The sequence below is a fragment of the Lissotriton vulgaris genome, chromosome 10 (assembly GCF_964263255.1).
Source record: "Lissotriton vulgaris chromosome 10, aLisVul1.2, whole genome shotgun sequence".
Lineage (NCBI taxonomy): Eukaryota > Metazoa > Chordata > Amphibia > Caudata > Salamandridae > Lissotriton > Lissotriton vulgaris.
In genome coordinates this window covers 840,892,720-840,910,066 of record NC_141698.1, presented here as the reverse complement: position 1 = coordinate 840,910,066, position 17,347 = coordinate 840,892,720, and the positions used below count along the sequence as shown (strand labels likewise).

At 44.5% G+C, this 17,347-nt stretch overlaps 1 protein-coding gene across 1 annotated transcript in view; it reads left to right on the top strand.

Annotated features, from left to right (window-relative positions):
• The window catches only part of LOC147688870 (macrophage mannose receptor 1-like), a 758,166-nt gene that overhangs the window by 678,426 nt on the left and 62,393 nt on the right, over positions 1-17,347 (top strand). Inside the window, exon 27 of the mRNA XM_086941771.1 lies at positions 11,528-11,644. Coding sequence (XP_086797897.1) covers positions 11,528-11,644 — 117 coding nt within the window. The remainder of the gene's footprint in view (positions 1-11,527; positions 11,645-17,347) is intronic.

The following is a 17,347-nucleotide window of genomic DNA, read 5'->3' as shown; positions in this document are numbered from 1 at the left end:
GGTATAAACGGATGCCATTTGGTCTCGCCAGTGCATCTGCCGTGTTCCAAAGGGAAATGTGCAGAGTTTTACAAGGTATTGAAAATGCTAAGGTGTTTCAAGACGACATTTTGATATATGGGAAAGACAAAGAATGTCACGATAAGAGTTTATTCGAGGTTTTAGATGCATTGAGAAGAAGTGGGCTAACTATTAAAAATGAGAAATGTGTATTTGGGAAATCTGAAGTTGAATACTTAGGACATGTAATATCTAAGGATGGCATTCGACCTAAAATCAGTCATGTAGACGCTATTTTAGCTGTTCCGGAGCCTACTAGCAGAGAACAATTGATGTCATTCCTTGGACTCACAGAATTTTATTCACGTTTTATTGAGAACTATGCTTCAAAGGTTGAACCTTTGAGATCATTATTAAAAAAAGGCGTAGTATTTACATGGGGTGAGCAACAAAAGACATGTTTTGAGAAAGTGAAGAAGGAGATAGTTACTACTCCTTGTCTGAAACCTTTTTTACCAACGGCTGAATGTGTGTTATCTGTGGATGCGTCTGGTTATGGAATTGGTGCTGTGTTTTCCCAACGAGTCAAGGCTGAAAAATGGGTGGTAGCATATGCTTCACGCACTTTGACCCAGGCGGAGCGGAATTATTCCGTAATAGAGAAAGAATTGTTGGCTGCTTCATGGGCAGCTGAAAGATTTCGAATGTATGTGTGGGGGAGGAAGTTTAAAATTTGCACTGATCACAAACCATTGGTGAACATTTTAAGACCTGAGGGAGGAAAAAATTTAACTCCAAGGTTAGCTCGCTTAGCTTCAAAGCTGCAGATGTTTAGTTTCGACATAGAATACATTCCAGGTAAAGATAATGTAGTAGCGGACGGTTTATCCAGATTACCCAATGTGGATTCTGAGGAGGTCAAAACCAATACTGATTGTGAAATAGCATTTACTGCTAAGATTGTATTTCTTGTAAGTACTCAGGATGCCATTAGTGGTATTTCTGAAGCATCCTGGATGAATGAGATGGAGAAGGATGTAGTTTTGAAGGAGGTCAAACGTTTTATAGTCGAGGGTTGGCCAAGAGAATCAAATTTACGTGGTGAATGTGTTGCATTTTCTAAAATTAGAGATGAATTGTGTATTGTCAATGATATTATTCTAAGAGGCGACAGGATTGTTCCTCCCATTGGTTTAAGGAAAGATATTGCTGAGAAAAGCCACTTAGGGCATGGTGGTATGTCCAGTTCTAAAAGGAGGGTCAAAGAGTGGTTTTGGTGGCCAGGTGTAGATTCCATGGTGGACCGATTGGTAAGGGATTGCAAGATTTGTAGTACTAGTGATAAGGTGGTTAAACCATTAAACGTACCATTAACTATGGTGGAGTTACCCGAATACCCGTGGCAAAAGGTTGCTATCGACTTTATGGGGCCCTTTTCCGCTGTGGCGTCTATGGACTGTTATGCCATTGTACTGGTTGATTATTATTCAAAATGGCCCGCGGTAAGAATGGTAAGTGGGATGTCAACAGATGTGGTTATTGAATTTTTAGAGGACGTATTCTCGAGAGAGGGTGTTCCTGAAATATTAGTTTCAGACAATGGTCCCCAATTTGTATCACAGAAGATGGATGAATTTTTACTGGTGATGGGTATCAAACACATTAAATCATCATTATATCACCCAGAAGGAAACGGCCAAGTTGAACGCTTCAACAAAGTGGTTAAGGAAGCGATTGAATTGGCACTGAGTGCAGGTTTGCCTTGGAGGAAAGCTTTGCAAGAGAGGCTGACTGCTTATCGCGTCACTCCCCATTCAGCTACAGGGAAAACACCCTTTGAGATCTTGAGAGGTAGGAAACCATTCTCTGGGTTGGTACCCTGGTGGTTGAGGAAAAGAAATGATAAGATGCAATGCAACACTAAGGATATTGATAAAAAAGTCAGATCTGAGGTTAAGAAGTACCAAGATCGTAACCAGCAGTATCATGGTAATAGACGTGCTTGGCCTTTAGTTAGAATTGGTCAGATGGTTAGAGTGAAGAACCCTAGGAAAGTATTGAAAGGTGAAAGTGTGTGGTCTAAACCCCTGAGGGTAATAAAGGTTTTTGGTAGTGCTGTTGAATTAGAAGATGGTAAAAGATGGAATTTTCGCCAATTGAGTTTTTGTAATGAGAGGAGTGGTGTGGTAGGTGCACATTATGATGGCGGGTCGTGTAGCGGTTATTTGTTAGGTGATGATTTTGGTCTTGTAAAAGGGTTAGCGTCATCTAGCAATGCAGGTAGTTGTAGCACCGATTGTGAGCCTAGTAATGGTGTTGGGGATGTTGGCGATGCTGGACCTTCTTCTTCTAATTTGGGCATTGATGATGAATGTCTTCGCCGTAGTGAAAGAGTAAGGAAGTTGCCTGTCCGGTTTTCTGATTTCAGTTTAGGATGATTCTGTTTGTGGGTACTTAAGCTTTTTGAGGAGGAGGGTGTGTGGTATCGTGTTATGTGTTGTGCGCGTGTGTGTCTCGTGTGGATGGCGCGTGTATGTGTATGCAGGCGCGTGTGTGTATGTTCTCGTGTGGAATGCGTGGAATGTATGTCGGGGAGAATGCTGTGGGAGGGAGTCGGTTACTGGAAGGGAAGGCGGAGGATGTGCCTTCATGTCGCTGTATTGCCTTCTACATTTATGTCATTAAAGAAGTCTTGAAGAACCCTATCTGCCTACGAGATTGCTTCCTTACAATAAATCTCTCAAGCAGCCAGGGTGTTAAGCCATTGGAGGAACTCCTTTGCTTCAGATTTGTCACCTTTCCATACCATAAGGACATCGTCAATGTACTGCTTCCATTCCAGTATTTTTGTCTCGGTGTGGGCTGTTGTCTGACAAAATATTGTGTACTTCTAAGTGGTAAACGTACAATCCCGCCACACTTGGAGCATAGATACTCCCCATGCTGGTCCCATGTCATTGTCGGAACAGGATGTCCTCAATACAGAAAAAAATCTCAATCGATGCCCATTTACCGCAATCAAGGACTATACCTTGTGGTGTGGTAGGGCCATTCTGCTCCATATAGAGTTTCCTCTAGGATATCTAGGTTTCTTTTTGTGGTAAGCTCGTGAATAGGCTCTATACATCTAAGCCAATGAGGAAGTTGTGAGCAGGGTCAAAGTGGAGTTACTTGAGTAGGCAAAGTATTGCTTTCGTATCCTTTGAATATGTATGGGTTTTTTGTATTTGGGGGCGTAGAAAGGCATCTGCAAATTCTGAAAGTGGTTCTAGGATGGATCCGATACCAGAAACAATGGGACATCCTGGGGGGTTTTCCAATGACTTATGAATGTTTGGGATAGTATAGAAATCGTAGTGAGGATACGGTTTTGCCTGCACACATTGCTATGATAGCATAAGTGAGTTAGTTGCTCAAACACCATTTTGCTGCTTTTGCACACAACAACATTTGTCTCAGTTTTTACGAAGACAAACTGCTTCCTTCACATGAGAACGGTCTGTTTTTCACATCTCTAGACTCACACTGCGACCTCAAGTCTGCACAAAGTGTTCAAGGTTAAAATAACAATGTATGCTGTTGAAGCAGGTTGATCGGCTCAAGCTCGAGACGCAATGGTAACACAGCACATTTCTGAAACTCGAGTGCTTTTAATATTGCATTGCATGCATGAGACACTTGGAAAAAACCTTTCCATCGACAAAGAGCTGTGCTGATCTGGGATATGATTCACTTCACCTGACTTTGGAGGTATGGGGTTCCCCGTTTTAATCTAGAAATCTTCTATTATTATAATACATAGTTTCTAGCCAATAAAGGGTGGTACACAAGGCACTATAGACCTAGTTTTCACTAAGATTATAATATGATTTCTCCCTTTGTATTTTAAGGAATTGTAACAATGTGGATTGTATTGATTTTATGCATCTTTTTACTTATATTAGCAAAGATACTGCATCTTAGAGCAGGTAGTTGAAATAAACATTTTAAACTACACAGTCTCTAATTTCTCACGTTGTGGACTTGTATGAGAATAAAAACGAAAGAGTGTTCTTGATTCCTACTATTCCTGAGAGTACCCGAAGTCACTTGTTCCAGGTTGTCCAATCATTGGTAGCTTCGGTGTAGTACGGAGAACGAATGAGATGCTGATGCTAGTTGGATAGGGGTTCTGGGTACTGAGGTGAGTTTTTTGGTACACCACAATTCACTGAGGTCCTGGTTTCCTGTGCATAGTTCTGTGGATGAGCAGAATCCCCGCAAAAAAATAGGGCACGATTGGTTGGGTATTGGTCATGAATTCTCCTTCTTTCTTAATAACCCAATCATGTGTTAATGCTTCTTCAATCATGCTGGTAATCCCAATTCGTAATTGTCTGTGGGGTCATTTTTGATGCGTTCATAATTTCTTATGTCTGACAGGACCCTCAGAAATCCTGGTTTTGATTATTTTCTCCTTTGAATGCTTAGCTGTATTTCACATTACCTAACCAAACATTTTGCTCAGCTAAATATTATCTATCGATCTCAGAACTTTAACCCCATATTTCAGGCTTAAATACTCAAACTGTGTTAACATTTCTAATCCATGGCAGAGAAAAAGACAATCATTGGTGACGTCAAAATGTGGGTGTATTGTCCAGATACTAAACCAGGCTCATCAGATTGAAAACATAAAAGTCTTGAATTTCACTGATTGTTGAATGGTCCTACTTGCATACGTCAACGTTAATACTGAATTGATATCTAGGTAGCCACAAACCTGGGAAGAGCGTTAATTGATCACCCTTCTCTTTACCAATCTTAAGGACCACTCACTCCCCTACTAAGCTGGAAATCTAAAACCTTATAAACTAAATAAGGGAACACGTGTTCAATAATCTGTTTAAGAAAATAGATCTAAAAGCACCAATTTGGAAGTTCTGTTGCAGTAAAAGCAATCAAGAAATGCAAACAGTCCCATTCAATATGGCCGGCTTCCTGGCATTCAGAAATAAGGAAAGTGCATCCACTGAACCACAGACGGATATCGTTTCCCGGATCCTTCCCCACAACCACCAGCTCAAAGTAAGCAGTCAAGTCAAGTCAAGTCAAAGAATTTATATAGCGCGCTACATACCCGGAGGGTCTCAAGGCGCTTGAAGAAGGGTGGGGAGTTACTTGTCGAATATCCAAGTTTTAAGTTGCTTTCTGAATGCTAGGTGGTTCTTAGTGAGACGAAGGTGAGTGGGGAGTGAGTTCCAGGTTTTAGCTGCGAGGTAGGAGAAGGATCTACCTCCCATGGTGGTTTTATTGATGCGAGGTACGGTAGCAAAGGCTTGGTTGGAGGATCGTAGCTGGCGGGAGGGGGTGTAGAAGGAAAGTCGTGTGTTGAGGCATTCGGGTCCAAGTTCGTAGAGTGCTTTGTGTGCATGGGTTAGGAGGCGGAAAGTAATCCTCTTATTGACGGGGAGCCAGTGGAGGTTTTTCAGGTGGTTAGAGATGTGGTCTTTACGCGGGATGTCTAGTATGATTCTAGCTGATGCGTTCTGGATGCGTTGGAGTTTTTTCTGGAGTTTTGCGGTGATACCGGCGTATAGGGTGTTTCCGTAGTTCAGGCGGCTGGTAACCAGAGCATGGGTGATCGTTTTTCTGGTGTCGGTGGGGATCCAGCGAAATGTTTTTTTGAGCATGCGAAGAATGTTGAAGCAAGATGATGAAACGGCGTTGACTTGTCTGTTCATAGAGAGTGAGGAGTCCAGGATGACGCCCAGGTTCCGTGCGTGGTCCGTCGGGATGGGTGCTTTTCCAAGGGCCTCTGGCCACCAAGAGTCGTCCCATGCGGAGGGGGAGGTACCTAAGATAAGGACTTCTGTTTTGTCTGAGTTCAGTTTCAGACGGCTGTGCTTCATCCACTCGGCTACTTCTTTCATTCCTTCATGTAGGTTGGTTTTGGCGGTGTTAGGGTCTTTGGTGAGTGATAGGATCAGTTGAGTGTCATCCGCGTAGGAGATGATGTTGAGGTTGTGTTGGCGAGCGATGGCCGCGAGGGGGCTCATGTATGCGTTGAAGAGGGTGGGACTGAGTGAGGACCCTTGGGGTACGCCGCTGATGACTTCAGTGGCCTCTGACTTGAATGGTGGGAGGCGGACTCTCTGGGTTCTTCCGGTGAGGAACGAGGTGATCCATTCCACTGCTTTTCCTTGGATTCCGATGTTACTGAGGCGCTGTAGAAGGGTGCTATGGCAGACTGTGTCGAAGGCCGCGGAGAGGTCGAGGAGGATGAGGGCGACTGTGTCTCCATTGTCCAGTAGAGTTCGAATGTCGTCTGTTGCAGCGATGAGGGCTGTTTCGGTGCTGTGTTTGGCTCGGAAGCCGGACTGTGAGGAGTCGAGGGATTTGTTGGTTTCGAGGAAGGCGGCGAGCTGGTTGTTGACGGCTTTCTCGATGACTTTGGCCGGGAATGGAAGGAGTGAGATGGGGCGGTAGTTTTTGAGTTCGGTGGGGTCAGCTGTGGGTTTTTTCAGAAGGGCGCTGAGTTCGGCGTGTTTCCAGCTATCCGGGAAGGAGGCGGAGTTGAGGGAGCAGTTGATGACGTCTCGGAGGTGTGGTGCTATGATGGAGTCTGCTTTTTTGAAGATGTGGTGAGGGCATGGGTCTGTGGGGGATCCTGAGTGGATAGAGTTCATCAGGTGGATGGTGTCCTCAGTGGAGATTGGGTTCCAGTCATTAAGGATGTTCAGGGGGGGTGAAGGTCCTGCAGAAGGTTGGGTGGGTTGGTCTCCGGGTCGGTTGTCGAAGCTGTTGTGGATGTCTGCGATTTTGTTGTGGAAGAACGAAGCTAGGGAGTCGCAGAGGGCTTGAGAGGGGGTGATGTCGTTGGAGTTGGCTGAGGGGTTGGTAAATTCTTTGACGATGTTGAATAATTCCTTGCTGTTGTGGGCGTTGTTGTCTAGTCGGTCTTTGAATGCGGTTTTCTTGGCAGATCGGATTAATTGGTGGTGTATGCGGGTGGCGTTTTTGAAGGCGTCCCTAGTGCTGGTGTTTGGGTTTTTTTTCCAGGCCTTCTCGAGGGAGCGACAGAGTTTCTTCGATTTCTTAAGATCATCGTTGAACCAGGAGGCGTTTTTGCTGCCAAGTTTGATTTGACGTTTTTTTCAGTGGTGCTAGGATGTCGGCGCTGCTGGATAGCCATTGGGTGAGGTTAATGGCTGCTTGGTCGGGGTTTGAGGAGTGGGTAAGGGGTAGGGGGGTTTTGAAGAAGGGATGAGGAGATCTGGTCGATAGTGATTTTGTTCCAATTTCTTCGCAGAGTAGGTTGAGGATGGTTGTGAGTTGTGGTCTTGTTGTAGAAAAAGGGTACGCAGCAGTGGTCCGTCCAGTGGAGAGTAGTGGTGTGACTGAAGGAAACATGTTTGATGGAGGTGAAGATAGGGTCGAGTGTGTGACCTGCGGTGTGGGTGGGCGTAGAGACAAGTTGTTTGAGTCCGAGGTTGGCGAGATTGTCCAAGAGGGAGGTGGCGTTGCTATCATTGTTCTTTTCCAGGTGAAAGTTGAGGTCTCCCAGCAGAATGTATTCCTCGGAGGGGAGGGCGTGTGGGGTGATAAAGTCCGTGATAACGTCGCTAAATTGTGCGCGGGGTCCTGGAGGTCGGTAGAGGAGTGTGCCTCTGAGTGTGGTCTTGGGGTTGGTGTGGATCTGGAAGTGAAGGTGTTCGGCGCTGGTAAGGTTGACGTCTGAGCTGGTTGAGATGCGGATGGAGTTCTTATGGACGATGGCGATGCCTCCTCCTGTTTGGTCGATGCGGTCCTTACGGATGATCTTGAATCCTTCCGGGATGGCAATGGTGATGTCTGGGGCTGATGAGGCGTTCATCCATGTTTCTGTTAGGAAGGCGACGTCGGGAGAAATGGTGTCTAGTAGATTCCAGAGGTCGATGGCGTGCCTGTGGACCGATCGGGTGTTGAGCAGGATGCATTTAAGGTGGTTGGTGTCGGAGCTATGTTTGGTGTTCGTGGATGAGGAGTTGGTCTTGGTGCAGTCGAACTTGCAGGAATTGCAAGAGAAGGGTCCATGGGTTTGGCCTGGGGCGGCTTGGGCGCAGTTGGAGAGTCGGCCGGGGTTAAGGGCTAGGAGGGTGGTGGCATCGTAAGTAATGCGGGGTGGGTGGGAGGGAAGGGGGCCAGGGGGTCTGGCGCTAGGCGCGGTCCAGGCGCGGACGGGCGTAGACGGGCTTACCTTTGGCGCGCCTTCGGCGCGGCCGTAGCGCGTGGACGCTGCGCGTGTGGACATCTGACATAAATGGAGAGTGGAGGGGGCGGAGCGTGGGAGGGGCAGCAGCTGGGAGGCGGTAGCAGGGAGGAGGGGCGGGCCAGGGAACACGTAAACAAGATGGAGGGTCAAAGGGAGAGTAAGGCAGGGGCAGCAGATGCACCACGGCACCGGGGGCACAAACCAGTTTCCAGCGTGATGCAAATTAAATAATTGAATAACAGCGCGAGTCAAATTAAATAATTAAATAACAGCGCAAGTCAAATTAAATAAATAAATAACAGCGCGAGGTAAATTAAATAAATAAAAGCTGTTACAAATCTGCAGTCTCGATACGGTACCACCAGCAATCCAGATCGTGAACAGGAGCTGGGATCAGGGAGCGTGGGGGGAGCGACCGTGCTGGATCAGGTCCAGGTGGTCACAGCGCGTCAGAGGAGGTACGGAGCCCTCTATTCGTGGGTGGGAGGGGCAGCAGCTGGGAGGCGGTAGCAGGGAGGAGGGGCGGGCCAGGGAACACGTAAAAAAGATGGAGGGTCAAAGGGAGAGTAAGGCAGGGGCAGCAGATGCACCACGGCACCGGGGGCACAAACCAGTTCCCAGCGTGATGCAAATTAAATAATTAAATAACAGCGCGAGTCAAATTAAATAATTAAATAACAGCACGAGTCAAATTAAATAAATAAATAACAGCGCAAGGTAAATTAAATAAATAAAAGCAGTTACAAATCTGCAGTCTCGATACGGTACCACCAGCAATCCAGATCGTGAACAGGAGCTGGGATCAGGGAGCGTGGGGGGAGCGACCGTGCTGGATCAGGTCCAGGTGGTCACAGCGCGTCAGAGAAGGTAGGGAGCCCTCTATTCGTGGGTGGGAGGGGCAGCAGCTGGGAGGCGGTAGCAGGGAGGAGGGGCGGGCCAGGGAACACGTAAACAAGATGGAGGGTCAAAGGGAGAGTAAGGCAGGGGCAGCAGATGCACCACGGCACCGGGGGCACAAACCAGTTCCCAGTGTGATGCAAATTAAATAATTAAATAACAGCGCGAGTCAAATTAAATAATTAAATAACAGCGCGAGTCAAATTAAATAAATAAATAACAGCGCGAGGTAAATTAAATAAATAAAAGCAGTTACAAATCTGCAGTCTCGATACGGTACCACCAGCAATCCAGATCATGAACAGGAGCTGGGATCAGGGAGCGTGGGGGGAGCGACCGTGCTGGATCAGGTCCAGGTGGCCATATTGGTGTAGTTTCCCAGACTTTATGCACTGCTTAAACCAGGAACATTTTGTACAAACTAAAATCAGGTCCACAAATAAATATGCAAATGTGACTCTCAGTTTGTTATCAACACCTAATAAGTAACGTTTTGGAGCAGACAAATATTGGGATTCCAGTGAGACGGATTACCTTATGTAGCCCATCTTTGTGTATTGCGCACAATCTTACATTTAAACTTTGAGAATTGCAAGCAATGTACTCATGTGCATATTCCATACTACAGTCCAACACATACATACTTAGGACACTGTGACCCCACTAATAGTACTACAACTTGCCATCTGCCTTCTTTACCATAAATGTTAATTTCTCCTTATGTGTGTCGATTTATTTGTACCAAATCAGCATTACAGGACTCTCTCCATAATTAAAAATCTAGAGTAAAAAACCTGTCAAAATCAAAAACCCATTCACACATCAAGTGCAGGTTAAAAGTAAAACTGGGAGGGTTATAGAACATCGTAAGATGCACGGGTCCTTTCTAGCCATTCCAAAATCTAAGGCAGGGTTCTCCAACCTTTAGTGGGCAATGGGCAACATTTGTGTGTGAAATGATAGGGCGAGCACCATCTCACTCTGAATGGAACACATAGGTATACCTGTGTTGGTACAGTGATTGCAAAATTAATTATAACTAATCAACTCAATATTAAGTAAGGGGTCTGTAATTAAACAGTATTTAACGCAATCTAGAGGAAATTGAGTTCAAAATGTGCATTGTAAGGGAACAATACAGGCCAGTAAAAATAATAAAAACATGATGGGAACTAAAAGGCTAATTTACAGAGAGCTGGAAACAATTGTCATAGAAAATTTTGAAAAATGGTGTCCAAATTGTGATAAAGTTAGATCACTACTTTGTAGGAGACTTTGGCGGTCCTTCTCCAGCATGCTTTTTCTTATATTCTGGAATGCAGCAACTATAATGCTGCAATTTTTCACAATGCACTAATTAGCACAGTAGGAAACGTACTCACAGTCCAAACGACACTTTACTGATGCCCCAGCTAGTACAATGTGTAATACTTCAGAATATTCCATAATACCCTTTTTCACACTTTGATAATATTCAAAATGCCCCCAATATGCACATAGGTAAATACCCACACTGCAAAGATTAGCACAGTGCCTGATTTATACCAGTCTCTAGTTTACTGGTCCTGCATGGCTAAGCAAATGGGCTGACCTGGAGTCAGATTCTCTGTGGCACAGGATTGACAGGCAGGCTATACACTCGACTGTCCGGCGGCACACCAGTGGGCATACCAAGGCTCAAGTAAAGAATCCACTGGCCCACATGAAAAAGGCACCGTTGTCAGACTTACCTTTGGGAGCAGGGAGGCAGAATATGGAGAGGCGCCTTCTCTTCATACCTGCTCAGATGCCAGATTCATTGCTCTTACATGCTGTGCCGAACTCTGAGCTGTGTGTTGGAAATGCAGCGTTACACTCAAAGCTGCCGTTCATATGTCCAGCATTATTTGGACTGAAGTCATGGTTTCTTAGGTTTCTCCAACCTTCTGCCATACTATTTCGTTGTGTTAATCAGAAAAGGATTCTCTTTCACCCTTAAAAATAAATGCGTATGCAGCGAAGCGCTGAAAAATAAATTCCAGAGAGAGATGGATTCTCTGGTGAGCAACATTTTAGGATGATAAGCACCATGGTGCTCCCAAGCTGCACGTCGGGGATCACTGATCTAGGGCATGCTCAAATACCATTTGGATAATTCACAATTTAAGGCTCAGATGAGAGTCAGTCATCGCTTGCTCATTGGCTGTCTCTCTATTTCGAGTGCCACCGCAACAAATGTTGAGGACTTACAGCACTATTGCAGTGCACCCTAAACAATAGAAAGATTATACACAAAAGCTTGTGTGTGAAGATTGATTTTGACCTTGAGACCCATTTCTGGATGATTAGTCCATTTGTCTCAGCATAAGTAGGAAGAGAAGAGAATTATTCATTTAAATTGTGTTTATTGTTTTGCAGGTGGATCTTTAGCATCCATAGAAGATGGAGTTGAAAACACATTTATATGGCACCACCTTGAGGATCTGAAAGATAAAATGCCAATCTTTTGGATAGGAATGTACAAAAATCTGGATGGTAATATGGATGTTTTTCAGTTCTTTTTTTAACAAAAAAGTGTATTCATTTTTTTACGTTTAAAGGTGATTTGCTATTTGACTAAACATAGATTTGAAGATAAAATACCAGAAATGTTAAAAAAAATATTTCTAATCATTGCCAGAACACATGGGATTCTCAGTACAGAATTTAAACATAAACTCCCACTTCGTATATAAATGTGTATGTATTTTTACATCTCGCACAAATAGCGAAACGATAACCCAAAAACATTTTACATTATACATCCATATTATATCACATGGTTCAGTATATATTTATTATAACACTTTCACTAGGCGTCAGTCTAAATCTCCCGGACCACATCACATTGTGATTAATTAAATTGGTTGGATGTTAAATAACCCACAAGAGATTTGTTATTGGTATATAATAAAACGTGATTTTATCCGCAAGCCCAAATAGGCAGAATTGCGTAGTCCAGCCTGTGAGAGACAGACACATTCATAATCTGTGTTGTTTGTTATGGATTGAAAAGGTAAATAGATAATCCTTTTAAGCACCCTCAGTTTGAAGACACAGATCCATACCATGGACTGTATTTGGTCCTTCTTAATGAGGCACAAGTCGATGTTAACCCCTAGATTCTTCCACTGTGTACAGGGATGCTTTTGCTCCATCAATGTGGGCCAAAAAGCGATGCCTGCTGCTAAAGGAAAATTATTTCAGTTTTCCTTCCAATGAACATTTTAATTGGTTTTCAACCATCCAGCATTTCACCTTAGTCACGCCGATGTGTAAAATTGCAGATCTCAAGCAGGATAACCACAAATAAGATCTGCGTGTCAGCCACACACATTGAGAAACACGATGCAATCAGCTGGCTTAATCAATTGATTGAATCATTTGGACTGACTGTCTAATGGGCACATTCTCATGGTATTTCATTTTATAAAGTACTACTACGAAAATGAATGCTAAAATCTTTAGATGTTGAATATTATTAGAAATCTCATATATTAGAATATAGGTACTGAAATAATCAAATATTGACATATGTATGTGTTAAATATCATACCCCAAGACGGATCTAGTAGCTTAGTGTGTTCACTGTAGGGGCCTGTGATCGACCTCATGTTCACAGGTTAAAATCACGGCAGGTCCACTCATCCTTTTGAGGTCAATAAAATAAATACCATTGAGTTGGGTAACAATAATCATCTGTTATTTGTCGCCAAGATGCCCATGGGTAAATGTATGCTTTACAAATACTTACGTTATGTTATTTTTAAAGAATATTTAAACTTGCAAAATGTGGAAGTATTAATCAAATTATATATCAAAAAGGACTTCCATTAACTTCCATGTACCAAATGTTTGAGAAGCTTAGGAACAACACACTACACTGGCACTATGCAGGTGAGTTTCCAAAACTTATGGCTCAAGACCAATTGAAATGACCTGTTTATCGCCTATTCAACTATAGAGATCTTGGAAGTTCAAACCTCAACCTGTTAACTTAGATATAAGACTTATATAGAATCCATTCTGTACCTTTTGATGTGACTCTACATTAGGGGTGGGCGTAATTTGCGTAGTCGCGCTATGCAAAGTTACGCAAAGCTCTGCAAAACAGTAAAATATCTCAGTGAGCACGCAGAAATTCCGCGAACACACAGAATTGCTTGTTCCGCCCGTTTGCGATGCTTTTTGCCTGTTCGCGAGCGCTGTTTGCGTGCTCAGGGGGAAATATATCACAAAATGCATTTTGAAAGTGCGAACAAGCAAAAAAAAACCCGCAAAATTACCCAAATGCCGCAAATTCCGCAAGCGGAATGGACATTAACAACCCAGGCCTACTATACATACCTTGATATGCTTGCTTGCAAACTTTTTATTTCATGAAAATAAGTGTTAAGAAACATAATGCCACAAATCTCCTTGCAAGGTACTCCTTCGCCCTGTGGGAGATGGCTGCTCTGGCAGTCCCCTGTTTGCCAGAATCTATGAGGAAGACTTTCTGTAATCTTTGACAGGACGCTTCTAAGCAAGCCTAGGGTGCTGGTGTTTTATTGTAGTCCCAAATAGGGATTAAGTCAGGCATCTGTGGTAATGTTCAGGCACATTGTTTAATGTTATAACAACAACCGTGGATTTAGGGTCCAAGGGAAAAGTTTAAGACCAGTGAGGTGAAATCTCCCCTGTATAATGCAATTAACAACATACACTCACCTTGGGTCTTGGCAAAGCACTCTTACGTATTATGCCTATTACACCTCTCAACTGTGTACGGTCTCTTCTTGTGGAATACACGTGTATAGAGACTCCACGTCGAAAGACACCAGCCAATCTTGGTCACTGCCAAAAGGGGTCACCTGAATATAGCGTCCTTTGTGTCCTGAATAAAGGTTGGCATTTCCAAAACCAATGGTCTTAAGAAAAAATCTACAAAAGTAGACAGCGGTTCAAGTGTTGACCTGATCCCTGAAATGATGGGTCTACCTGGTGGAGGACGAGTGGTCTTATGTATTTTTGGTAATACATAAAAGTATGGAATAGTAGGAGAATCTGCATTAAGTATGATGCCTCTTGTTCGGTGATCCAAGAATTTTCCTTTGCCTCGTCCACATTCTTTTTGATTTCAGCTAAAAGGTGTGTCGAGGGATCTGACTTCAATAGTTTGTAAGACTTCTGTTCACCCAGTTGTCGTAGGCACTCACTCCTGTAAGTCTCAATGTCCATAATCACTATAGCATCCCTTTTATCAGCGGGTTTCAAAATGACATTTTCGTTGTCAGCAAGTTGTTGGAGTGCCACTTTTTCCGTCCTAGTTAGGTTCTGATACTGGTTAGTATTTGTTGTCACTATTTTGTTTACGTCATGGAGAACAGCTTCCTCAAAAGCAATGATTTGTGCTGGAACCAGATGTGCAGGTGGATTGAAAGTAGAGCGAGGTCTAAGCCCAGTGTGTGTTTCTTGTATCTCTGTACCTTCTTTATTCATAAAAAAGGCATTCAAACGAATCTTCCTGAAAAAAATGTCCAATTCTTGGCGTGTCGTAAAGGCGTCGCCTTTGAAAGTCGGTACAAACCCGAGAGCTACTACGGTTTTGCATTGCTTTTTAACTCGGTTTTGCATCTATCCTAGACAGTTTTAACTCTCTTACACTTTTTGGATTGATTTTTCTTCCCCTTTTCTTCTGTTGTGCTGCACCCTCACTATCCCCAGCAGACTCACATATGGGATTTAGTATCCATCCTTGATGAAAAAAACATCTCTGAGCTCCTTCATAACAGCAAGGAAGTCGAAGCTCCCAGATGAAGCATGTCACTTTCGGGTGAGTGAGGGTTCTCCCCTTATTGGTTACAATAGGTTTTTGTTTTTTGTGTACCTACGTGATCTCGGTGTACATTGTTTAATCTGCCTTTTGAAGGCCATTGATTTTATGGGGAACAAGTAAGGGAACAAATCCAAACAACTGCTGGAGTCTTGGCTTAACTTACCTGTGAAACATTTCCATCACCACTATCACAAACTGGAAGGGTATAGCCAGTAATTCAACAGTCAAAGGTCCAACAGCAACAACTTTCTCAGCATCAGCCTTTTAGGTCATTCAGAGGCATGGGCTCAGGTAGAGATAGACAATCTCCATTTTCTTCATGCTCTTTCTGCATCTTAAATACTCCGAAACCTCTCTCAGTTCTAGATGCATTCTGCATTCAAGACCCCAGTGGGAGAATTGCTGTTGACCATATTTCAGTTAGTCATGCAAGTTGTAGTTTCAGGCTTTTACTTTTTCTTGATGAGGCCTTCACCCTTCTAAGTGGAGCTCTTCCCTGACTCTACACAAACCTTTTGATGAGCATGGACATCTGGCTCTTGGCTGAAGGATTATTCAAGCTTGTCACTACCTCAAAAAAAGGAATGAATGTTATTCCAGGTAAGTCCTGCCCGAGAAGGGGTGAAAACTCTACCTAATCCTATACTTAATTGTGTTAACATTTGTATTTCTGTAGAGCAAACTTTCCAAAAAGCAGTGACACTTTGAATATCATCAACAAGAATGGTCGTGAAACATCTGGACCACATGCCATCATGTTTCTTCTGTTTCTTCTTAGTCTCTAAATCTCAATTGATCATGTGTGGTCTTTAACTGACAATCTTCCAGCAGTGGAAACAATTTTCTGTTCTCTTTGATTTGACTTCGTTTTGCTAAGCGAACATCCTCTCTATGCAATGATGGGCATCTCCTTCCAAACTTCTGGATTGGGAGACTGATGGGCCGGCATGGCTGCATCTACCAGTGGTCACAAATGCCTTCATTCAATGCTGAAAAACCTTTCTTGGGGACCTCATGATCAATGATCTTTGGTTTCCACAGGAGAGAACTTGTAACAGCAACACATCACTGAGGGAAGACGGGTCCAGGTCCTGACAGGCAGTACCATAACCGTATTTGTTTGTGCTCATTAGAATTCCTCTAAATGGCACTGTGTGACATGCCCTCACCACTCCAGTGTTTCTTTCCACCAGTTCCCCTTCAACTGAAGGTAAATTCAAATATTTGTTTACACAGAGTTGAACTGAATGATCCAAGCATTTGTGATCACTTAACTTACTTCAGGTAAGCTGTGTGTACTTCTGGTTGCTTCCTATGGAGAGCAATGTGTTGAGAAAGAAGGATATTATGACTGCAAATTATAAGGTTAGCTCGCTCTGCTTATGAACTACATCCTCATTTGATGGAGAACCTGATCAATCAATCAATCAATCACAGCATTTGCATAGCGCGCTACTCACCCGGAAGGGTCTCAAGGCGCTTGGGGGAAGGGGTCCGCTACTGCTCGAACAGCCAGGTCTTGAGTTGTCTCCTGAAGGCGAGGTGGTCCTGGGTCAGCCGGAGGTGAATGGGGAGGGAGTTCCATGTCTTGGCCGCCAGGTAGGAGAAGGATCTGCCTCCGGCGGTGGCTCTTCGGTTGCGAGGGCGAGGCTGGTAGACCGTAGCTGGCGGGTGGGTGTGTAGAAGGTCAGGCGGTCGTTGAGGTACTTGGGGCCCAGGTCGTGGAGAGACTTGTGTGTGTGGGTGAGGAGCCTGAACGTGATCCTCTTGTCAACCGGGAGCCAGTGCAGGTCCTCAGGTGGCCGGAGATGTGGCTGCGTCGGGGGATGTCCAGAATGTGTCGGGCGGAGGCGTTCTGTATGCGTTGGAGTCTTTTCTGTAGCTTGGCTGTGGTTCCGGCGTAGAGGGTGTTTCCGTAGTCCAGGCGGCTGGTGACGAGGGCCTTGGTGACCGTCTTCCTGGTTTCGGTCGGGATCCATCGGAAGATCTTGCAAAGCATGCGAAGGGTGTGAAAGCATGATGAGGATACGGCGTTGACTTGTCTGGTCATCGAGAGGGAGGAGTCCAGGATGAAGCCCAGGTTGCGTGCGTGGTCTGTTGGCTTGGGGGCAGTGCCCAGGGCTGGGGGCCACCAGGAGTCGTTCCAGGGGGAGGGTGATGGTCCCAGGATGAGGACTTCTGTCTTGTCTGAGTTTGGTTTCAGGCGACTGTTCTTCATCCTCTCGGCAACATCTTTCATCCCTTCGTGTAGGCTGGTTCTGGCGGTGTCGGGGTCTCTGGTGAGGGAGAGTATCAGCTGGGTGTTGTCGGCGTAGGAGATGATGTTGAGGTTGTGTTAGCGTGCGATGGCGGCTAGAGGTCTCATGTAGATGTTGAAGAGG